The sequence below is a fragment of the Oncorhynchus keta genome, chromosome 29, assembly GCF_023373465.1.
Source record: "Oncorhynchus keta strain PuntledgeMale-10-30-2019 chromosome 29, Oket_V2, whole genome shotgun sequence".
NCBI classification, from domain to species: domain Eukaryota; kingdom Metazoa; phylum Chordata; class Actinopteri; order Salmoniformes; family Salmonidae; genus Oncorhynchus; species Oncorhynchus keta.
In genome coordinates, this window is record NC_068449.1 from 35884737 (window position 1) to 35909594 (window position 24858).

Consider the following 24858-nt stretch of genomic DNA (forward strand, 5'->3'; position numbering starts at 1 on the left):
TTCATCTTTTTTAAGTAGGAGAACTTGCACAATTGGTGGCTGAATAAATACTTTTTTGCCCCACTGTATGTTTATTCCATGTTTTGCTTTATCTTGGCCAGGTCGCAGTTGTAAATGAGAACTTGTTCTCAACTAGCCTACTTGGTTAAATGAAGGTGAAATACATTTTTTTTTTTTTTTAAATGTCATGTCAATGCTAATAAATAATTCACTAGCTAGCTAACCCACAACTGTAACAGTGTATTTTGAGAGACAAGGACTCATTGTGCACTTACGTTTTCAATAAACATTTGGAGACTAAACATTGTTGACAATATGTAAACTATCTAAGCCTGTTTTGCACACGCGTCGGTTTTGTTGCTAAATAACCAACCATAAGGTACAGTACACACTTTCCCCAACAGAGGGTGCTGTGGAGAACATAATAATTCTTTCCACGACACACTATGGCTTAGACTGTTGATGCAGCCTGGTGCTGCATAGCTCTCTCAGTCTCTGCCTCTCTATGCTTCTGCCTATCTGCATCGGCTCAATCAACAACTGCACTCCATTTACATTTATAGGGATTATTGATGCAGGTTGAGGACTGCTTTGCATGGGGCACACACACACACACACACACAAGATTGATCACTAGAAACACACTGCGATCTCGGACGTTTGAAAAGGTCCTGAGAAAGTCGATATATACCTAAAAAAGAAAAAAAATATTGTCCAACACTGGGAGTAAACTCGTGATGCTCGGAGCCGGAGCGTGCTGCTTAGACCACTGCTTTAGCAAGCCGCGAGAATACTGATGCTACCTGATGGTAATAGGGTGTCATTTTTAATTTGTTTGTTTGTTTTAAGCCTTCCCCAGGCCATATATCACAAACCTTTTCCACTCAGAATTAATACCTAAACTTAACCCTTTGAGTCGTTTCTGTTTTAACCCTGTAACCACGCAGAATTAACCCTGAAACCACAAAGAATGAATGCGTCACAAATAGACATTCATCTATAATACGTCGAATTTCTAAGGGAAACTATGAGATCTTGTTGCAAGCACACACTCTATCTTACCCAGTTGATGCGGCCTTATGGGGCTGTGAAGGAGAGGGGAAGGGCACTCAAAGAAACATGACAGCAAGCACAGAAACAAACCACTAAAAAAGAAGCTCTCCTTGTTTGATAGAGCGTTTCCCTAGGAACACCCCCCCCCACCTCACCAGGTGGATGACAAAGGCAGCAAAAGCTCAAGCCAGACTCTCTGTCCCATTGCCTTATGATCAAAGCACTATAATGGGATGAAAGTATGATCACAGAGGCTGGCAAGCCACAATCATCCACAGAACAGGCCTACCAGTTAAAAAACATGATGAGAACAGGCTTAGTGCTGAAAGACAAAGTCTGCCAACCAGTCTGATCTAGTCAAGTTACACCCCCCCCCCCGAACCCCTACCACTCCTCCTCTAAGCTCAGCAGGCATCTTTTCTTTTCACAGCAACTCAGACAAACCCCATAACTCCTGAAGTAGCAACTCCCCCAGAGTTGGAGCACTATACACATTAAGCCCATTCATTATCACTACAAACATGGTGTGTAATGAGTAAGATCACGTCTGCTTAGTTTAGATCACTTACACAAGACCCAAAAACACCTGAACCAATCCGCAGCCCAATATAAAGTCATTAATCATCACTGGAAGCATAAAGGAAGAGTTTTGATCACGTATTACCTCGGCAAGGCACCTCAATTGGGGGGTTAGCGTGAGGACATGAAAACAGCAGCAGCACCATGCATGTCAAGTCTTTGGTTGGTTTCTTTGTTTCCACAGAGTCACAGTGCAGTTGGACACAGATAGACATGACACCTGTCAATCAAATCATTAAGTGGGACACTCCGCCAGAGGTCATTGATCTGACCAATCGCAGGACGTTTCTGCGTTCAAGAAATGAAATGTTAGAATTTTAAAGCGAAGCATAGAGATAGGCTCCTCCCCTTGACCTCAATTCCATCCTATCATTCCAACCAATCAACAGACAACATTCTGAACATGATCTCAGAGTTACGGAACCATAGGGATCCAATAGAGGACCGCCCCTGAAACCATGGAGGAGAGGGAGGGAGTTGAGGAGCAATATGCCTTCACCTCCCAGCATTGGTGGGACAGAGCATGGGGGAGGCAGCGAGGTAGAGGGAGGGAGGAAGGGTTAGGAGATGAGAGGACTGGGTGAGGCTGGGTGAGTATAGGGTACAAGGGGGACAGATGGATGGGCAGTGGGGTAGGTGTAAGTATAGGGCACAGGATGCGTCTTACTTTGGGTGTGGGGCAGGAGGCAGTGGAGAGGCGCGAGGTGGCCTGGGCGCGAGGCGACTCAGAAGGTGTGGTGCTCAGAGAGGCTGTGTCTCTGGGAAGAACCTGTACACCCCTGGAGATGATGCTGTCTGGGATCTATGGAGAGAAGTTAGACAGTTATTGCGACTCCTACACACAGGCAGAGAGGAAAGCTGTGCGCACAAACAGCACTGGGATCTCTACTATACACAGAGAGACAAGACATCTCGAAAGCACACACCGATTGGTCAGTCAGTCAATGTTTTTTGGTGACTCCAGATCATCATTTTCCCAATTGGCAAGTCAGACGTTTCTAATAAGTATAACAACATGATTTACATTATAAGCATCAGTAGACAAATGCCCCAGAAGCATGTTAAACCCTGTGTGTGCGTGTGTAGATCCAGACACACTGTGAGCCTGCGAGGAGACAAACAGGCCTGGCAGGCCCACAGTTTCCCCCCAGGGCTGCTGCTGTGGATGTGTGGATCTGCGACTGATCCGTGCGGCTCATTCGAGCAGTGCTAACGGGCCCTGGGAGGGCCAGTGGGATTTACAGTGGGTTTCCATTGGAGCGATATGGGCTTAGCGATGCACTAATTAAGACAATAAGCTTTACTGGCAGCCCAGCACTGAACCCCACTCGGCTAATTAGCAACACAGGCTAACCCAGCGTGCGCTAATAACATTGCCTTGGCTCCACCTAGCGATTCACCTCACGTCATGACCTACACAAGACGGGGTGAACCTCAAAAGTCCCTCCTCGACTCCTCGCGTTCTCCCCTCCCAAGATTCCCTTCCTCGGGTCTGTGAAGGAGTTGGAGAAAGGACGGGATCGAGCACTTTTGAGATTCATCTATGGCGTTTTGCAGGGAGGAATAATGGAAGAGGTGACGTGCAGAGTACACTGGTATGTGATGTAGGGGTGACGTGTGACATGAGGGTGGTTGGGCGGTTCTGAGGGGTCTTACCGTTCCCGGCTGGTCTCCAGAGCAGAAGCAGGTGAAATTACGTGGGGCTGGGGGGAGGTCAGATAGCAGGCCAGGTTGATAGTGGCTACCTTTTGCCATGACAACAGCATGGTTATGGTGCTGCTGGGGTTTCCCCTTCTGATGATGGATATGGTTCACGGGGTCAACACAGGATGGGACAACAACATGAACACACAAATCAGGCAAATACACACATGCGTGCAAAACACACAAACATTTAGAGGTGGATTTATGAGTGATGTATCACAACATCACAATGGCAATGGATCAACGCAGTAACGGTGTGAACAGGGACAGGGGGGTAATAATGTAACAGACAATACATGCATTTAATGAGCTTCAAATCCCTCTCCTCCTCCCTAATCCTTCCCTCAGCCCTCCCTCTTCACCTCCAACTGACCCCCTGTTCCCCTTCACTCCCTCCCTCCCTCCCCCGTCGATCTCTCTTTATGTGCTTCATCTCCTCCGTTTCAAATCCTCATGATTCATTCCGATGGCCTTTAGGATACGAGAAACTGACCATGGCACTAATCATAATATAACGAACTAAGATACAGGGCTTCTCCTACCGCTACCCCAGAGTGCTTCATGTAACACTCATGGCCACCAGCAGAGCACATTATCACACCGTGTTCACAATGTGTTTACCTTGGCAGCGATGGCGGCGGCGGTGATGTGTGAGTTGTGTCCATGGGAATGGGAGTGGCGGTGGTGGGAGTGGGTGTGGTGGTGGTCCTCGGTGGACGCCGCCCCGATGTCCTTCATCTTCTCATCTTCATCATCCTCACACTGCACACCCTTAGAGTAATAATTCACTTCATTAGTAAAGAACAGCTCGTGCAGAAAAACCACAATTTAAGGTGCAGTACTTCATAAAAATAAACTTCAAAACAATTGATAAAAGACAATTACAGTAGCATGGTAAACGTTGTAACAGCAGCTATATAACGATTAAAAGAAGTACTGCTACGAAGTCTTCTGTGAAGTGAAAACGTGATTATTGGCAGGAATAAAGCACTCGGGCACAGCAATATTTCAGGTGTCCCCCTTTCATGGACCTTTTAACATAAAGTAGCCAAGCACCTGTATGCTCAAGTGTGGGATGGTTATATCACGATCTTTCATATCACCCACCCACCCACCCATCCACACACACAAACAAACAAAAACCTCCAAACCTTACAAAAACTACAACACAACAAACACGCCAATCTCTCTCTATCCCTCCCTCCTTCTCCCCTACCCCTTATTACACCGTGAAATAAATGTAAAAAACACAGGAGTGCTAAAGAGTGCCACCTTCTCCTCTGTCTGGGTGCAGGCGACGCTGTTGAGGGTGAGGGGCGGGGAGAGGGGGCGGCGGGGGTGAGGGCAGGTCCTCCAGGGCATCGTGAACCTCCTTCACCTTCACCACTGCGTCACGCAGCAGGTCAATGGCGTGGGGCAGAGCGGGCAGGATGAACTGGAAACACTCCTGTAGGAGGAGAGAGTTTGGGGTTAGAGGTCAGGGAGAGTAATACACAGCAGGTGTATTGCACACACACACACACACACACACTCAGAAGGACACAGACATACACACACTTGTGTGCATACTCCTGTTTGCATATACACTGCTCAAAAAAATAAAGGGAACACTTAAAGAACACAATGTAACTCCAAATCAATCACACTTCTGTGAAATCAAACTGTCCACTTAGGAAGCAACACTGATTGACAATAAATATCACATGCTGTTGTGCAAATGGAATAGACATCAGGTGGAAATTATAGGCAATTAGCAAGACACCCCCAATAAAGGAGTGGTTCTGCAGGTGGGGACCACAGACCACTTCTCAGTTCCTATGCTTCCTGGCTGATGTTTTGGTCACTTTTGAATGCTGGCGGTGCTTTCACTCTAGTGGTAGCATGAGACGGAGTCTACAACCCACACAAGTGGCTCAGGTAGTGCAGCTCATCCAGGATGACACATCAATGCGAGCTGTGGCAAGAAGGTTTGCTGTGTCTGTCAGCGTAGTGTCCAGAGCATGGAGGCGCTACCAAGAGACAGGCCAGTACATCAGGAGACGTGGAGGTCGTAGGAGGGCAACAACCCAGCAGCAGGACCGCTACCGCCGCCTTTGTGCAAGGAGGAGCAGGAGGAGCACTGCCAGAGCCCTGCAAAGTGACCTCCAGCAGGCCACAAATGTGCATGTGTCTGCTCAAACGGTCAGAAACAGACTCCATGAGGGTGGTATGAGGGCCCGACGTCCACAGGTGGGGGTTGTGCTTACAGCCCAACACCGTGCAGGACGTTTGGTATTCGCCACTGGTGCCCTGTGCTCTTTACAGATGAAAGCAGGTGTCGTGAGCACGTGACAGTTTGGAGACGCCGTGGAGAACGTTCTGCTGCCTGCAACATCCTCCAGCATGACCGGTTTGGCGGTGGGTCAGTAATGGTGTGGGGTGGCATTTCTTTGGGGGGCCGCACAGCCCTCCATGTGCTCGCCAGAGGTAGCCTGACTGCCATTAGGTACCGAGATGAGATCCTCAGACCCCTTGTGAGACCATATGCTGGTGCGGTTGGCCCTGGATTCCTCCTAATGCAAGACAATGCTAGACCTCATGTGGCTGGAGTGTGTCAGCAGTTCCTGCAAGAGGAAGGCATTGATGCTATGGACTGGCCCGCCCGTTCCCCAGACCTGAATCCAATTGAGCACATCTGGGACATCATGTCTCGCTCCATCCACCTACGCCACGTTGCACCACAGACTGTCCAGGAGTTGGCGGATCATTTGTCCAGGTCTGGGAGGAGCTCCCTCAAGGGGACCATCCGCCACCTCATCAGGAGCATGCCCAGGCGTTGTAGGGAGGTCATACAGGCACGGGGAGGCCACACACACTACTGAGCCTCATTTTGACTTGTTTTAAGGACATTGCATCAAAGTTGGATCAGCCTGTAGTGTGGTTTTCCACTTTAATTTTAGGTGTGACTTTTTTTGAGCAGTGTATATTACCATTAGTATAGTATTTGCATACTCCCGTTTACACACTGCTCAAAAAAATAAAGGGAACACTAAAATAACACATCCTAGATCTGAATGAATGAAATATTCTTATTAAATACTTTTTTCTTTACATAGTTGAATGTGCTGACAACAAAATCACATAAAAATGATCAATGGAAATCAAATTTATCAACCCATGGAGGTCTGGATTTGGAGTCGCACTCAAAATGAAAGTGGAAAACCAACTTTGATGTCCTTAAAACAAGTCAAAATGAGGCTCAGTAGTGTGTGTGGCCTCCACGTGCCTGTATGACTCCTGTTTACATATATATATTACCATTAGTAAAGTATTTGTGTACTCCTGCTACCAGTCACTTTTCAGCCCTTTTTACATGTATATCCACCTATCACGCCCACACTGACACACAATCACTACGCGCACACGCACTACGCACACACTCCACCCACCACTTATGCTGTTGACAAAACTAGGATGATTATTTATCCTGTTACCAGTCACTTTCTCCTTGTCTGCACATATCTACCTCGGTACTCCAGTATCCCTGCACATTTGGTACTGACCCTGTATATAGCTTCTCCTCTTATTTCTTATACTTTTTTGATACTGAATACCAAACTGTTGGGTTGGGCAAGTTAAGCATTTCGCTGTACTTGTTCATGTGACAAATAAAAACTTGAACGCGCACACATCAAATCTCACCTGTGAGCCCTTCTTGCTACCAGGTAGGTTAATGATGAGGGTTTTCCCTCGGATTCCACAGACAGGCCTGGAGAGCATGCCCAGAGGTGTGACCTGAAGCGAGCCCATCAGCATAGCCAGCGCCATCCCTGGGGCCTCGCGCTCTATCACCTCTCTGGTGGCCTGCGGCATGGGGAGGGAGCAAGGGACGGAGAGAGTGGGAGGGGGGGGACACATAATTACTTTACGGCACAGACAGTGCATAGTACAGTTGTCATCACCTGCCTACACTCCACATAACGTGCCCCCACAGTATAGCAGGGTTAGCAACAAGCAACAGCTACTGCTTAATCTACTGTATTATAAACTGGGTGGTTTGAGCCCTGAATGCTGACTGGCTGACAGCTGTGGTATATCAGACCGCATACCACGGGTATGACAAAACATGTCTTTTTACTGCTCTAATTACGTTGGTAACCAGTTTATAACACCAATAAGGCACCTCAGGGGTTTGTGGCCAATATACCACGGCTAAGGGTTGTATCCAGGCATTCCGTTTTGAGTTGTGCATAAGAACAGCCCTTAGCCGTGGTATATTAGCCATATATCACACTCCCTCGTACCTTATTGCTTAAGTATACAACTGCCACATCCACTGCTAACACCCTTGTGATTAGGGTAGCTACTCCAATGAGCAGGCAGAACAGGCAGATAACATGTTGACATCTTTAGAACAGTGATTCCTTTCATCTCTGATGTTTCTTTCTTTAGCTCAAACCCTCTTCACTTGTATGTGTGTGTGTGTGTGTGTGTGTGTGTGTGTGTGTGTGTGTGTGTGTGTGTGTGTGTGTGTGTGTAAGTAACCCCCTGTTAACCCCTCAATCCCCTAGGGAGAAATGCCCTCTGGCAGCCCCTGTTAGTTCTATCCCAGCGGGGGGTGATTTAAGAATAGTGACGTTGTGTGTCCTCAAGTTGAATGCTACTTCAAACATGCACATTAGTAGAGAAAGAGAGGAGGACGGATCAAAGGAAGAGAGGAGAGAGGAGGGGAGAGAAAGAGAGAGAAACGACGTTCACAGCCAGCAGCAATCCCGCGCTCTCTCACACACACCAACCATAAAATATGACACTCATACACACATTTTCAAAATATGCAAGATGTATCATATGGAATTATAACAGAATGAAACAAAATGTTTCATTTATCTGTAATGTGACAAACCTGACAAAGCATAAGACAATCTACAGTTTTACAAACACAATACACACATAAACATGCACACTGACCATGCATGCAGGTGCCAACCAACACACACACGTGCAATCACAGCTACATCGGCTTACACTACATCTAGGGTCGACACTCATCCACACTCACATGGACACAAACACAAACTTTGGGGTCCCCATGTACCTCGGGAGTGACATCACGAGGGGCGAAGCCTGTACCCCCTGTGGTCAGGATCAGGTTCAGCTCTTTCTCATCACACCAGTCCACCAATGTCTCCTGAGGAAACAGAGAAGAGAGACAGGCTATTGGCTGGCAGCAGCGTAAATCACAGAAATTACCACCCTATTGGCTGGAAGCAGTGTCAATCATACAGACAACAGAGGCGGGTGAATCTCTAAAGCACTGGGTGAATCTCAATAGTCTTTCCTTGATTCCTCATGTCCTCTCTTTCTCAAAACACATTGGAGAAGATCAGACCTCTGTCTTTTGAGAAGGAGGCAAGGAGAGAGAGGATGCGAGGCATCATTGAAAGACAATTGAGATGCACCCATTGTGTGGAACAACTGTTTCCAAGATAGGTGTTTCAAACCACAACAGTTGTTTCGTGTAGTGAGAGAGAATACATGTGAGAATACAAAATGGTGTCACCTTTGAACTACAGCCTGCGGTGGGCTCTAATGGGCAGCATGTAGCATGCAGTTAAAGGGGGGGGAAAGAGAAAGAGAGAGAGAGGGCTGTAAGAGAGAGATAAATAAAGGAGGGAGGAGATCTTCACCTTAATCTCGTCGATCTCATCTGGGACTATTTTGTAGGAAGATATGATGCCTCCGAGCCTGTGGATGAAAAGCACAAAACAACAACATAGTTAGTTCATATTCAGACTTCACGAACTCACTAGAGACAGAAAGCGAGGGGAAGGGGGTAGAGAAAAAGGCAAATACAAAACAGGGAGTGAAGATATATGTAGTAAAAGTAAGTGGGCCGAGAGCAAGATGAAAAAGGGTTACCCTGAACAAATCCGTACTCTTAAGTTCTGAGCTTGCGAGTGATCTGTATGTGCAGGTAAAATACAACTGACTCTCCAGAAACAGAGGCTTAAAGATAAGTCAGTGTTCGCTCTTTTTAAAAGAGTGATTGTGTTTCTCTGAGCTGAGGGGAGAGAATGCCATGAGACCGTTAGTTCAAGTCAAATCGTGTCCACTGGCGCCTACCAGTGGCGCATTTATTTACCATATTTGGGAAAGAACTACACAGTCGTGTTCTCCTCACTTAGTACTCTCTTTATTTTAAAACCATGAAAATCAAAAAGGAAAAAAAAGTGAGTCACAACAGATTCAAACAAACTAAATTGAGACATACAAATATGAGAACATGTTAAACAAGCAGGTTTTCATTCATCTAGGAAACCACTTGTGTTGTGTGTGTGTGTGGAGGTACTCCACAAATCTTAAATAGGGATGAGGGGCTTCTGGGACTAAGTAGACGCGCGCACACACACACACACACACACAACCCCACCCACATTTGGAATGACACTTTTAGCAGTAGCAATGTGATTTTAAAAGGGAAGGTTCTGTCATCTCATCTGTTTGTCTTTAACAGCAGGGCTTCTAGTGGAGATGCCCACCTGATCTGATTGATTTTAGGGGCTGGGTGAATGCTACTGCCCGAAACTCCTGATTATTATAGGCTTTAAGATTGAAAGGACAAGAAACTAATGAGATAGAGAAGGAGAAGGCAATTAGGAATAGCTGGAGAGCAGTAATGACAGAATGGGGAAGAGGGGGAGAAAGAGGGAGGGAGGATAGAGAGATTGGTGTGTTTGTTGTGTTTTTACACAAGGTTGAGCGATTTCTGTGTGTGTGTGTATATACTACCCCCTGCCCTTGTCTACAGCTGCTGCGTCCCAGCTGTGCAGATCTGCTCTGTTCTAGGACAGCTCCATTAATAAGCTCAATCTGCTACTCCCTTTCTCTCTCTCTCTCCCCCTTTGTCCCTGTATCAATTTAATTCAATTAAAAGAGCTTTATTGGCATGGAAAACATATGTTTACATTGCCAAAGCAAGTGGAATAGATCTCTCTGCCTCCCTCCACCTCGTCTCCCTAACTACTCGGTCAGTCCAGCTAAAAGCTACACTTGAACAAATCTCACAAATGTGCAGACGTACACATACATCAACTAACCTCCCTCTCCCCCCATTGCGCTCTACTTGTCCCTCTCCATCCATCTCGCTCTCCCTCCTTCGTGATGGGTCCTAACCCATCAGTGTCCGGAGCAGAGCCAGGTATCTAGCTCCATGTCATTGGTGTGAAGGAGAGGCAAGTGTCATCGGTGTCAGTGTGATTTATCGCCTCTCTATACTTATCGGCTCTCATTAGTAACATTGACACGTCTGTCTGTCTGTCTGCCTTCCTCTTTCCCCGTCTGTCTGTCTGTCTGTATAATTGCAGCAGCCACCTGAGGTGACAGCACTGCTCCTAGGGGCCATTATACAAAATGACGTCACTAAACGACTACTAGCGTCACATTGATTCGGACACCTTCAAACGTCTCAGACCTTTAATGATGTGAATGATATAGGAAGGCTGGAGAGCGGGATGAAGGGAGAAGCAGAAGGTCAGGGGCCACAGCCAGCATCACTTAAATGACCAGCGACACCTTCAAACGTCTCAGACCTTTACTGGAGGGACTGATGAGGTTAGCGGGAGAGAGGGATGGAGGGAGAGAGGGATTGAGGAAAGGAGGGGAGGAGTTTGGCAGGAAACAGGGAGCAAGTGAAACATGTTGAAGGGAGTGTTGTATCAGGAACATCCCCAGCTACACTACATGACCAAAAGTATGTGGACACCTGCTCTTCAAACATCTCATTCCAAAATCATGGGCATTAAAATGGAGGTGGTCCCTCCTTTGCTGCTATAACAGCCTCCACTCTTCTGGGAAGATGTTGGAACATTACTGTAGGGACTTTCTTCCATACAGCCACAAGAGGTCGGGCACTGATGTTGGGCAATTAGGCCTGGCTCGCAGTCGGCATTCCAATTCATCCCAAAGGAGTTTAACAGGGTTGAGGTCAGGTCTCTGTGCAGGCCAGTCAAGTTCTTCCACCCCGATCTCGACAAACCATTTCTATATGGACCTCGCTTCGTGCACGGGGGCATTGCCATGCTGAAACAAGAAAGGGCCTTCCCCAAAAGCACAGAATAATCTAGAATGTAGCGTTAAGATTTCCCTTCACTGGAACTAAGGGGCCTAGCCCAAACCATGAAAAAGAGCCCAAGACCATTATTCCTCCTCCACCAAACTTTACAGTTGGCACTATGCATTCGGGCAAGTAGCATTCTCCTGGCATCCTCCGAACCCAAATTCGTCTGTCGGACTGCCAGATGGTGAAGTGTGATTCATTACTCCAGAATGGCGGTAAGCTTTACACCACTACAGTCAACGCTTGGCATTGCGCATGGTGATCTTAGGCTTGTGTAGCTGCTCGGCCAGGGAGACAGGACAAAGGAGACAGGTCAACAACTACCTTCATGATATGTGCTGATGTAAAAAGGGCTTTATTTCATGAAGCTCCTGACTAACAGTTCTTGTGCTGACGTTTCTCCCAGAGGCAGTTTGGAACTCCGTAATGAGTGTTGCAACCGAAGACAGACGATTTTAACACGCTACATACTTCAGCGGTCCAGTTCTGTGAGCTTGTGTGGCCTACTGGCAGCTTCATTAAATAGTACCTGCAAAACACCAGTCTCAACGTCAACAGTGAAGAGGCGACTCCGGGATGCTGGCCTTCTAGGCAGAGTTGCAAAGAAAAAAACATCTCAGACTGGCCATTAAAAAGAAAAGAATAAGATGGGCAAAATAACACAGACACTAATGTACTTGTCCTCTTGCTCAGTTGTGCCTCACACTCCTCTTATATTCTAGTTAGAGTCAGTTTGCGCTGACCTGTGAAGGGAGTAGTACACAGCGTTGTATGAGATCTTCAGTTTCTTGGAAATTTCTCACATGGAATAGCCTTCATTTCTCAGAACAAGAATAGACTGGCAAGTTTCAAAAGAAAGGTCTTTGTTTCTGGCCATTTTGAGTCTGTAATCGAACCCACAAATGCTGATGCTCCAGATACTCAACTACTCTAAGGAAGGCCAATTTTATTGCTTCTTCAATCAGCACAAGAGTTTTCAGCTGTGGATGTCATAAGGTGAATGCACCAATTTGTAAGTCGCTCTGGATAAGAGCGTCTGCTAAATGACTTAAATGTAAATGTAAATGTCTAACATAACTGCAAAGGGGTTTTCTAATGATCAATTAGCCTTTTGAAATGATAAACTTGAATTAGCTAACACAACGTGCCATTGGAACACAGGAGTGATGGTTGCATCTCTACATAGGCGTACATATTACATTAAAAAAAAAATTCTCATGAAAAAGCCATTTCCAGCTATAATAGTAATTTACAACATTAACAATGTCTACACTGAATTTATGCTCAATTTTAATGGACAAAACATTTGTTTTCTTTAAAAAACAAGGACATTTCTAAGTAACCCCAAACTTTTGAAAGGTAGTGTACTTTTGTATATATAGTGTAAAAACTCCCACACCCTCCCCATACATCCGCTCTTTCTCTCTCACCCTCTGTCAGGCTGTCCATCCCTGCCAACAGTCATTAGCCACTCAGAGCATACTGTCCCCTTGAGCACCACGCCGTCACACACAGTCACTCACAGTCACCCCTGCCGGGGGCCACGCTGTGTGTGTGTGTGTGTGAGAACCCTGGCTGTGGTTCAGACGGCAGAACGCGTCTGGACATGGCTCTTCACTGACCTTTGTTTCCGTTCTCTGCCCGTCCTGAGCTTTGAGGTAAATGGACAATTATCTTTGACAGCCTCAGAATGTATGTGTACGGTGCGCTTGTGTCTGTCCGTGTGTGTTTACATATAGCCCAGCATTTAGGAGTGTTGGGCCAGTAACTGAAAGTTTGCTGGTTAGAATCCCCGAACCAACTTGGTAACATCTGACGATGTGCCCTTGACCAAGGCACTCAACCCTAATTGCTCCTGTAAGTCGTGCTGGATAAGAACGTTTACGAAAAATGTCAAATGTAGTAGTCAGGCGTTAATAGTGGACAGAGCCTAGCGTACAGCCCAAACCCAAGCCCAGCTGGTGTTGGCATTAACCAGCATTTAACAGTCTCACGGTTAGAGGTTAGCTAGCAGCGCTTACATTTCAGTCTAGGCATTAAACAGCAGTTAGCTGCCCTTATGGTTAGTGGCTAGCTAGCAGCGCTACATTTCAGTCTAGGCATTAAACAGCGGTTAGCTGGCCCAAGGTTGGCGGCTAGCTAGCAGCGCTACATTACAGTCTCGGCATGAGAGTGAGGTGTCATGGAGTCATCTATCACAACCATCTGCTGGTGCCTCAACACTCTGCAACACACCATACACACACACACTGGTGTCTCAACGCTCCGCAACACGCTTCTGCCGCTGTGAAATATCAAGTGTGGCACCAGCATAATTGGACTGAGATTAATCAATTATTTAAATGGCACGCTACACGCTGGTGCCTGACCCCTGACTCTGAGAGGATAAAGGGAAGGAGGGAGGGAGGCAGAGATGGATTGAGGGATGGATGGATGGATGGATGGATGGATGGATGGAGGGAGGGAGGGAGGGGGAGGGAGGGAGGGAGGGAGGGAGGGAGGGAGGGAGGGAGGGAGGGAGGGAGGGAGGGAGGGAGGGAGGGAGGGAGGGATGGAGGGAGGGAGGGAGGGAGGGAGGGAGGGAGGGAGGGAGGGAGGGAGGGAGGGAGGGAGATGGATGGATGAAGAGAGAACGAGAGGGAGAGACGGGGGAGAGAAAGAGGGAGAGGAGGCTCTGTCCTTGGTGAAAGTGGCTTGTCAGGAGGGTGCTACGTGAGAAACAATCTAAGCTAAGATGAGAGCTGAGAAGGCTGCAGAGCAGGATGGTGCAGTGGTGGAGGAGAGAGGCCAGCAGGTTCACGCACACTACTCGAACAGGACCTGGATGACTGGTATGTGTGTGCTCGTCTAAAAGGGTGTGTGTGTGTGTGTGTGTGTGTGTGTGTGTGTGTGTGTGTGTGTGTGTGTGTGTGTGTGTGTGTGTGTGTGTGTGTGTGTGTGTGTGTACTCACAGTGACGGGTCGTGGACCAGATCTTTGAGGTTTACTCCACTGCGGTCCTCAGCCAGATTCCTGAAGCAGCTGTCACTCACTGTTGATAGAGAGTGGGAGGGAGAGAGAGATAGTGAGAGGGAAAGAGAGGGCAGAGTGATTTAGGGAGATTAGAAAGAGAGGAGAAAGAAACCATTAGTTCAGGCCTAGGTGAGTACTACACAGGCCTAGGTGAGTACAGTACTACACTACACTACACCAAACGCACAGTAACACACATCCATCATCTTCAGGTTCAGGTCCACATTGTTGCGACATCTCCATCAACACTCTTCACTCACGGGACCGAGAGAGAGAAGAGAAGTGAGAGAAAGAGGCATGGAGGAAGATTTGAAGATGAGAAGGATGACAGGATGAGCTAAATATAGAGTGCAGCCGTGGAGAGAAAAAGACAAGAAAGAGCGAGACAGAAAGAGAGACTGGCTGTAGGGTGTGGTGGTGTCAGTGTGGCGGTGGCAGTGTGGCGGCGGCAGTGTGGCGGCGGCAGTGGCAGTGTGGTGGTGGTGGTAGTGGTGGTGGTGGTAGTGCTGGTGGCGGCAGTGACAGTGTGGTGGTGGCGGCAGTGTGGTGGTGGCAGGGACAGTGTGGTGGTAGTGCTGGTGGCGGTAGTGCTGGTGGCGGTAGTGCTGGTGGCGGCAGTGCTGGTGGCGGCAGTGCTGGTGGCGGCAGTGCTGGTGGCGGCAGTGCTGGTGGCGGCAGTGTGGTGGCGGCAGTGACTGTGTGCTGGTGGTGGTAGTGCTGGTGGCGGCAGTGTGGTAGTACTGGTGGCGGCAGTGTGGTGGCGGCGGTGGCAGTGTGGCGGCGGCGGCAGTGTGGTGGTGGCAGTGTGGCGGCAGTAGTGTGGTAGTGGCGGCGGTAATGCTGGCAGTGTGGTAGTGGTGGTGGTGGTGTGGTGGCGGTGGTGGCAGTGTGGTTGTGGTGGTGGCAGTGTGGTGGCGGCGGTGGCAGTGTGGCGGCAGTAGTGTGGTAGTGGCGGCGGTAGTGCTGGCAGTGTGGTAGTGGTGGTGGCGGCAGTGTGGTTGTGGTGGCGGCAGTGTGGTTGTGGTGGCGGCAGTATGGTTGTGGTGGCGGCGGCAGTGTGGTTGTGGTGGCGGCAGCAGTGTGGTTGTGGTGGCGGCGGCAGTGTGGTGGCGGCGGCAGTGTGGTGGCGGCGGCAGTGTGGTGGCGGCGGCAGTGTGGTGGCGGCGGCAGTGTGGTGGTGGCAGTGTGGCGGCAGTAGTGTGGTAGTGGTGGTGGTGGCGGCAGTGTGGTTGTGGTGGTGGCAGTGTGGTGGCGGCGGTGGCAGTGTGGCGGCAGTAGTGTGGTAGTGGCGGCGGTAGTGCTGGCAGTGTGGTAGTGGTGGTGGTGGTGGTGTGGCGGCGGTGGTGGCAGTGTGGTTGTGGTGGCGGCAGTGTGGTTGTGGTGGCGGCTGTGTGGTTGTGGTGGCGGCGGCAGTGTGGTTGTGGTGGCGGCGGCAGTGGTTGTACTGGTGGCGGCGTGCAGTGTGGTTGTGGTGGCGGCGGTGGTGTGGTTGTGGTGGCGGCGGCAGTGTGGTTGTGGTGGCGGCGGCAGTGTGGTTGTGGTGGCGGCGGCAGTGTGGTTGTGGTGGCGGCGGCAGTGTGGTGTCAGTTCGGCGGCGGCAGTGTGGTGTCAGTGCGGTGGCGGCAGTGTGGTGGCGGCAGTGTGGTGGTGGTGGCAGCAGTGTTGTGGTGGCGTCGGCGGTGGTGGCAGTGTGGTAGTGGTGGTGGCAGTGGTGGGGGTGGTGGTGGCGGCAGTGTGTTGGCAGTGTGGTGGCGGCGGTGGCAGTGTGGCGGCGGCAGCGAGGTAGTGGTGGTGGCAGTGTAGCGGAAGCGGCAGTGTGGTGGAAGCGGTAGTGGTTGCAGCGGCAGTGGTTGTAGTGGTGGCGGAGTCAGTGGTAGTAGGGGCGGCGGCAGTGTAGGGGCGGCGGCGGCAGTGTGGTGGTGGTGGTAGTGCTGGCAGTGTGGTAGTACTGGTGGCGGCAGTGTGGTGGCGGCAGTGGCGGTGTGGTGGTGGTGGTAGTGCTGGTGGCGGCAGTGTGGTGGTGGTGGCAGTGTGGTGGTGGCAGTGTGGTAGTACTGGTGGCGGCAGTGTGGTGGCGGCAGTGACAGTGTGGTGGTAGTGCTGGTGGCGGCAGTGTGGTAGTTCTGGTGGCGGCAGTGTGGTAGTGCTGGTGGCAGCAGTGTGGTGGCGGCAGTGACAGTGTGGTGGTAGTGCTCGTGGCGGCAGTGGCGGTGGCAGTGTGGTGGTGGTGGTGGTAGTGCTGGTGGCGGCAGTGTGGTGGAGGCGGCGGTGGCAGTGTGGTGGCGGCAGTGGTGGCGGTAGTGTGGTAGTGGTGGCGGCGGCAGTGTGGCGGCGACAGTGTGCAGGCGGTGGTGGCAGTGTGGTGTGGTGGCGGCAGTGTGGTGGCGGCGGCAGTGTGGTGGCGGCGGCGGTAGTGCTGGCAGTGTGGTGGTAGTGGTGGCAGTGTGGCGGCGGTGGCGGCAGTGTGGTTGTGGTGGCGGCAGTGTAGTTGTGGTGGCTGCAGTGTGGTTGTGGTGGCGGCAGTGTGGTTGTGGTGGCGGCAGTGTGGTTGTGGTGGCGGCAGTGTGGTTTTGGTGGCGGCAGTGTGGTTTGGTGGCGGCAGTGTGGTTTTGGTGGCGGCATTGTGGTCGTGGTGGCGGCAGTGTGGTGGTGGTGGCGGCAGTGTGGCGGCGGCAGTGGTGGCAGTGTGGCGGCGGCAGTGTGGTTGTGGCAGCGGCAGTGTGGTGGCAGTGTGGTGGCGGCAGTGTGGCGGCAGTGCGGCGGCAGCAGTGCGGTGGCAGTGTGGCAGCAGTGTGGCGGCAGTGTGGTGGCATCGGCGGTGGTGGCAGTGTGGTAGTGGTGGTGGCAGTGTGTTGGCAGTGTGGTGGCAGCAGTGGCAGTGAAGTAGTGGTGGTGGCAGTGTAGCGGAGGCGGCAGTGTGGTGGAAGCAGTAGTGGTTGCGGCGGCAGTGGTAGTAGTGGTGGCGGAGGCAGTGGTAGTAGGGGCGGCGGCGGCAGTGGTAGTAGGGGCGGCGGCGGCAGTGGTAGTAGGGGCGGCAGCAGTGTTGGGGCGGCGGCGGCAGTGTTGTTGTGGTGGCGGCAGTGTGGTAGTGGTGGCGGCGGCGGCGGCAGTATGGTAGTGGTGGCGGCGGCGGCAGTGTGGTGGAAGCGGTAGTGGTGGCGGCGGCAGTGGTGGTAGTGGTAGCGGAGGCAGTGGTAGTAGGGGCGGCGGAGGCAGTGGTAGTATTCGGGCGGCGGCGGCGGCAGTGTTGGGGCGGCACCATGGCTGTGTGGTCCATATTAAAAGGAGCTAACTGACCTATAGCCTATTAAATACATTATAAAGCAGTGACATTTCAACCAGCAACACTGACTGGGCTCTAATCATAGTCTACTGCGCTCTCCTCTGCTCCACATCACGGAAAGAGAGAGACGAAGGGGTAGAGTGAGAAAGAGAGAGTAGGGAAGGAGAGAGAGAGAGAGAGAGAGTAGGGAATAGGAGAGGGAGAGGCAGAGGGAGTGTTGAAACACTTGCTTCATAATTGCAGCATTCCCCTAACCCCCTTACTCCCATCTTATAGCCAAACCTCATGTCTTCGCTCTCTCTCTCTGCGCTCTCCACTTCTATACCCCAACTACTCCCTCTTACTCCCCCCACTCTCTCTCGCCTTCACTGCTCTTCCCTCTCTCCCCTGCTAACCCTTGATCTATAAATAGGCCGATTCCCTGCAGGAGACAGCAGGCAGCAGGAGTGATCGCTACATAGAGGAAAGGAGAGAGAGCGAGAGAGATGAGAAAGACGGGGAAAGAGTGAACGCGAGAGAGCGAGAGAGAGAGAGAATCTGACTGCAGTTGGAACAGGCATGAAAGGAATATTTTAAAAAATGTGGAATTCAATTTGAATATGGAATATTGAGTGGAGGGTGTAGAGACAGAGAGAGCAAGAGAGAGAGAGAGAGAGAGAGAGAGAGAGAGAGAGAGAGAGAGAGAGAGGGAGAGTGGAGGGGAGAGAGAGGGGGATACCATGGAGGGTGTAGAGACAGAGAGAGTCGAGGGTAGAGAGAGGGGGATACCATGGAGGGTGTAGAGACAGAGAGAGTGGAGGGTAGAGAGAGGGGGATACCATGGAGGGTGTAGAGACAGAGAGAGAGAGTCGAGGGTAGTAGAGAGAGGGGGATAGCATGGAGGGTGTAGAGACGAGTGCTGCTCCAGAGACAGTTCTTCCTGGTCGGGCAACTTGGTCAGGAAAAAAAACTCTTAACCATCTCCTTCCCTCTCCTCCACCCCTCTCCGTCCTTTCTCTCTCAGCTCTAACTGAGGTCCACGTGGTTCAAAATGTTTGTTTGCAGATGGGAGGGTAGATTAGCCAATATTGAGTAGAGTAGGGAAGAATAGTCAGAGCAGACAGACCAGGAGCAGAGAGAGAGGGTAGGGAGATTCCCTCTCTTCTCTGGTGAGAGGCCCCTGTGCCACAGCCCCAGGCAACAGAGAGCGAGTGAGCGAGAGAGGGAGGACACGACTGTGCTGTAGCGACTAGGCTAGTAATGATACAGTGAGTGAGTGAGTGAGTGAGTGAGTGAGTGAGTGAGTGAGTGAGTGAGTGAGTGAGTGAGTGAGTGAGTGAGTGAGTGAGTGAGTGAGTGAGTGAGTGAGTGAGTGAGTGAGTGAACCAAGCGATGTACACGGTCAAAGGCCTAATTCCAGGGATATTCAAACTGGGGTCCACAGGAGGTACTGCAAGGGGTCGGTGAAAATAAAATATGTTTTTATTAATATCGCTAGTGATAACAGAATAAACTCATTTTGAATTACATACCTACCCAGTTTGAATATCCCTGGCCAATTCTATTCCTTCAATAACACTTTCCCTTTCTGTCTCTCACCTCAATTAAAGTGCTCTCTCTTACCGTCTCGCCTTTCGCACCAAACAGTGCAAGGCCACACACACACACAGACAACAACCCATGGAAGGGAGACAGAAAGAGAGGAAAGAGAAGGATAAGCACAGAACAAGGCAAAATAGGGCAACGTGTGAAGAAGAAAGGAAGAGACAGGGAGCAAGAAAACGGGAGGGAGAGAGACGGAAGTACGTGCGTGTGTGTGGTCAGCTCCTCGTAGGGCTGACGTACGGATCAGAGACAGGAACACACTGATCCCCAGGCTCATGGTCAACAGCGGTAGACCGCCGTGCCGTGTGTGTGTGTGTGTGTGTGTGTGTGTGTGTGTGTGTGTGTGTGTGTGTGTGTGTGTGTGTGTGTGTGTGTGTGTGTGTGTGTGTGTGTGTGTATTACATACACGTGGGAAGTGAGTGAAGTGAGCTAACGAGGGAATGAAAGAAAGGAGAGAGAGAAAACGAGCGAGAAAGGGAGACACAGAGCGAAAGAGAAGGTCCCTAATCTGAGCTCTATTTCAAAGCATCTCCCTGTACAACGGTAACGTTTCTCAGATAACCATTTAACAAAGCAGAGGCAGAGAGAGGAGAATAAGCTATTTATACAGTGCATTGGGAATGTATTAAAGACCCTTTCCCATTTTCTACGTTGTGTTACGTTACAGAATTACTCTCAAATGGATCTCAATCTACACACAATACCCCAGAATGACAAAACACAAACAAGTTTTTTTAGTAGTGTTGCACCAATATGACATTTTTTGGCTGATACCGATATTTTACGTACCAAAAAACCTGATACCAAGATGCGATACTTAAAATGTAAGCGTCCTTTTAAGCATTCTAGTACAGTTAAATAGTTAAACACACACACAGCGGTCTAAGGCACTGCAGAGCAAGAGGCATCACTATAGTCCCTGGTTCGAATCCAGGCTGTATCACATCCGGCTGCGATTGGGAGTCCCATAGGGTGCCGCAGTATTGGCCCAGCGGCGTCCGGGTTTGGCCGGGGTAGGCAGTCATTGTGAATAATAATTTGTTCTTAACCGACTTCCCTAGTTACACACACACACATTATGTTGTTGGCATTTACGTATGTCCCCATTACCAGTAAAACATAATCAAATCCTATTTCTTTCACTTACTTGCTGTGCTGTTTCGTTGTTCATTCGGTCAGTCATTTCATTCTCAATCAGGATTTCATCATACACGTCAAGCAATAAAGTTTCAGCTCTGTCTGTGGTCTCTCGTCCTCGGTGCGCACTGTCACTGTGTCCGTTTCCATCTTGTCCAGCTGTGTATATAATATTTCATGTAAACCCTGTTTCTTATCTGCATCGAAGTAGCGGTCCTTGTCCATAGCATCGAGTATGGTGGCGACACAGTAAAGAGAGAATGCCACCGAATTGCTTGATCACAACCTGTGTCTGCAGTTTTGTTGAGAAGGCGTTTCAATGCCATTACAGAGGGTATCACGTCTGCTGCAAGCAGAGTTAATGAGCTTATTTCTCAAGTCAGTTGTTCGAATGGAGCTAGCTGACGTTAGCGTGTTCATGTTTCCAAGTGGCAGCAGCGGTATGACAACCAGCACATTTATGAGCATGAAATACGACATTCCTCAGCACGAAATCCTTGAAGACCCACTGTGCTGTCAGACTCAGCATGCTCATGAGGCTGATATCGCTGGTTCAAATGTCAGTCGTGATGCTAATAGCAGTGACGCTAATACTGTGTATCTCCGGTAGGGTAACATCTGAATATTTTCGGTAGTGTGTACCGGTTCTCAACCAGTCGGTGAAAGCCAACATCACCCACGACAGAGAACGGTTGATTATCAAGGGCCTTGAAAACCATTATCTTGTCGTTAATGGAGTTGTCTCGCTGAAATGTTGTTACTTTTTCAAATGACTGCTCGACTTATTGACTGCTTGATCCACACAGCAGACATTGTGAGCTAGGTTAGGAATGCTGTGAGGCACGTGTAATTTTACGTGGCGTCATTACGTCATGTACCTACGTTATATAGGTATGCATGTCAGCTTTGACATCGGTTTTGCACATTGGAGTTACACTAGACATCGGGACGATGTCAATGTTGGCATTTTTAGCCAATATTGTCCAATTCCGATATCTTCATCAATACATTGTGCTTCCCTAGTTTAGAAATGTTTGCAAAACAAATACCTTGTAGCATCATACCCAAGAAGACTCCATCGCTGCCAAAGGTGCTTCAACAAAGTACTGTGTAAAGGGTCTGAATACTTGTGTAATTGTGATATCAGTTTATTTTTCATATATATTCTAACATTTCTAAAAAAAAAACTGTTTTTGCTTAGGCCGCATGGGGTATCGTGTGTAGATTGAGGGAAAAAAACAAGTTACTCCATTTTAGAATAAGGCTGTAACGTAACATTGTGGAAAAAGTGAAGGGGTCTGAATACTTTCCGAATGCACTGTATCTGCAGTGCGAATGGAGGCAAGCAATATGATAATTTGGTGTACTGTAGGTGTAGTTACTGGCCTGTGTTCGGTGTTCAGTGGTCGCCTGGTCATAGCTAGGCACACAGCTCCAGTCCCTGCTCATATTAAAACAGTGGTGTGTGTGGAGAGCAGCCCCACAGCCCCAGCCCCACCTCATAGTCCCAGCCCTAGCTGCAGCTCCAGCTCCAGCTTTAGAGAGAGTGAGAGATTGACTACTTTTGGTATATCCACTACCCTGCACTGCAGCTGTTCCCCCTCTCCCTCACTCTCTGGAGTTGGTTGTGTGAGGAGGCTGAGAAGTTGCTGTCCCTTTTTTGTTCATTTCGTTCATATTTCATGATCCCCCCTACATTATTTAGGTTAAGTTATGCATTTTATTTTAGCCTACATTGTCGGGTGAGTTAGTCGTTTGGGTGACATTTATTTATTATCATCACGTGGAGGAGCCGTCCCTGTCTCTTTGCTATGGTTTCACGTGTCTGCCTAACCCGAATGTGACGGTGGAGGATGTCCTCGCTGTGGGAGAACAGATTGGCTGCGAAAATCTTTCAACTGCGTCGCGGATGAATAAAGCAGTGATGGTGTTACTGAAAGAGAAGCGCCTTGTCAACTGGCTGGTTGAGACAGTTGCTACTGTAAATTATGTATTTTTGATTTTTGCAAATCGCGGCGCTCTTCTCCCCGGCTACGAGGGTTACGATATCCAACGTGCTACCGTTCGTTGTCGATGGCAACCTGAGAGCTCGCACATTACGGGAAATTTGCCAGCTCAATGTGAGAGAGTTAATACTTGGATGTAAAAACAGGTTACTGCTCGTTTTTAGACTCGCCAACAAAAACTTTAGTCTGAAGTGTTTTGAACGTGGGGAGATTGGACATAAGCGGCAGACATGCACGCACAGGGATCCTCTGTCATGTCTGGCTCCAAATCTGAGAGCGGGCCGGGGGGTTCGGGGCAGTCCCGGCCTCCACCCAAAGTCCATACTCGACGCCAAACAGGTGACGTTAATGTAGCAGAGGTTGCCGTGGCAGGGAGCTCAGAGGCGGGCATGATAGTGACTGTAACCCCGGCAGTAGTTACAGAGGGCAGCGGCAACTACCGACTCCGAGGCCGATACGCCTGTCTCACAGAAAATGGAGAACGATGTGCCCACTGTATTTACAGACACGCAGGGTGATGGTGGGGAGGAGTTGGGTTCCGTGGAACTGCCTGATGAGGACGGAGGAAGAGACTGATACGCTGTCGGATATCCCCATCAATGTAGATGTAGCATCTCAGGGTGGAGTCCCAGTTAGGTTCACTGTACACGTTACAGCAGGATAGTGATTTTCTGCAGGATTAATTTGGTAAGAAGATTGACATACAGGATTTTTTAAACATAATGTAGAGAATTTTATCAGGACAGTCAATAACATCAGTGGGCTTGGATATAGTTAGAGTGTTAGAATGGCCATGTCACAGCAGTAAGAAAAAGGTCCAACAGAAGGAAAGAAAGTGGTAGAAAAGAAAACGATGGGTATGACCCTGCATCAAAGATTTGACTCAGCTGTGGGAAAACGTACGTAAATGAGATATTTCTGCGTTTCATTTTCGATAAATTAGCAAAAAATGTAGAAACATATTTTCAATGTCATTATAGGGTGTGCAGTTCTCTACAGAGATGTTCGATCAGGTTCAAGTCTAGGCTCTGGCTGGGCCACCCAAGGACATTCAGAGACTTGTCCCAAAGCCACTCCTGCATTGTCTTGGCTGTGTACTTAAGGTCACTGTCCTGTTGGAAGGTGAACCTTAGGACCTCAAGACTGGGGCTGAGCACTCTGGAGAAGGTTTTCATCAAGGTTCTCGCTGTACTTTGCTCTGTTCATCTTACCCTCGATTCTGACTAGTCTCCCAGTCCCCGCCGCTGAAAATCATCCCCACAGCATGCCGCTGCTTCACCGTAAAGATGGTGCAAGGTTTTCTCCAGACGTGACGCTTGGCATTCAGGCCAAAGAGTTCAATCTTTGTCCTTTAGGTGTCTTTTGACAAACTCCAAGCGGGCGGTCATGTGCATTTTACAGAGGAGTGTCTTCAGTATGGCAACTCTACCATACAGGGCTGATTGGTGGAGTGCTGCAGAGATGGGAGAACCTTCCAGAAGGACAACCATCTCCACAGAGGAACTCTGGAGCTCTGCCAGAGTGACAATTGGGTTCTTGGTCACCTCTCCCTGACCAAGGCCCTTCTCCCACCCGATTGCTCAGTTTGGCTGGGCGGCCTGGTCTAGGAAGTCTTGGTGGTTCCATACTTCTTCCATTTAAGAATGATGGAGGCCACTGTGGTCTTGGGGACCTTCAATGCTGCAGAAAGCTTTTGGTACCCTTCCCCAGATCTGTGCATCGACACAATCCTGTCTTGAAGCTCTACGGCTCTATGCACTGTCAACTGTGGGACATTATACAGACATGTGTGCCTTCCCAAATCATGTCCAATCAATTGAATTTACGACAAGTGGACTCCAACCAAGTAGTAGAAACATCAAGGATGATCAATGGAAACAGGATGCACCTGAGCTCAATTTCGAGTCTCATAGCAAAGGGTCTGAATACTTATGTAAATAAGGTATTTCAGTTTTTTTATTGTATGTAGATTGATTAAATATATAAAAATCGTCATCACTTTTAGATATAACGTAACAAAATGTGGAAAAGGTTAAGGGGCCTGAATACTTTCTGAATGCACTGTAGCCCAATTGGGTAGTGTTTGTATGGTTTGTGTTATGGGGTTCGAGGTAGCCTGAGGACTACAGAGTACCTTCCAGACCATGTAATCAATTTAGTCTACCCCTCTCTTTTTAATTTTTTTTTAACTACAGTTGTCTGGAGTCATCCACAGTGCCCTGCTGAAGCAAACCATTAAGCGGGGGCATTTTGGGTACACAAGCATGGTGGAGCTGACACACCTTGCAGTTATGGAGCACAAAAAGATTGTGGGACAGAAACCAGAAAGGGACACTGAAAAAGGTATCAAATCAAGACTACCACCATGTTTTCCACTCAGTTGCAACCTTTTGTTTCAACCATTTT

General features: G+C 49.2%; 1 protein-coding gene across 12 annotated transcripts in view; it reads right to left on the reverse strand.

Moving 5' to 3' along the window:
• The window catches only part of LOC118362206 (gephyrin-like), a 118837-nt gene that overhangs the window by 46747 nt on the left and 47232 nt on the right, over positions 1-24858 (reverse strand). For 9 of the 12 annotated variants that reach the window (XM_052486478.1, XM_052486475.1, XM_052486474.1 and 6 more), the window contains exons 1-5: positions 7018-7167; positions 4609-4783; positions 3958-4107; positions 3289-3426; positions 2300-2434 (exon numbers count right to left, since the gene is read on the reverse strand). In XM_052486478.1, the coding sequence (XP_052342438.1) occupies positions 2300-2434; positions 3289-3426; positions 3958-4107; positions 4609-4698 (513 nt within the window). In that variant the 5' untranslated portion in view covers positions 4699-4783; positions 7018-7167. Of the gene's footprint in view, positions 1-2299; positions 2435-3288; positions 3427-3957; positions 4125-4608; positions 4784-7017; positions 7180-8410; positions 8504-9002; positions 9061-14382; positions 14462-24858 lie in introns of those variants that run through there. The other 3 variants (XM_052486480.1, XM_052486479.1, XM_052486476.1) reach the window with 2 other exon arrangements.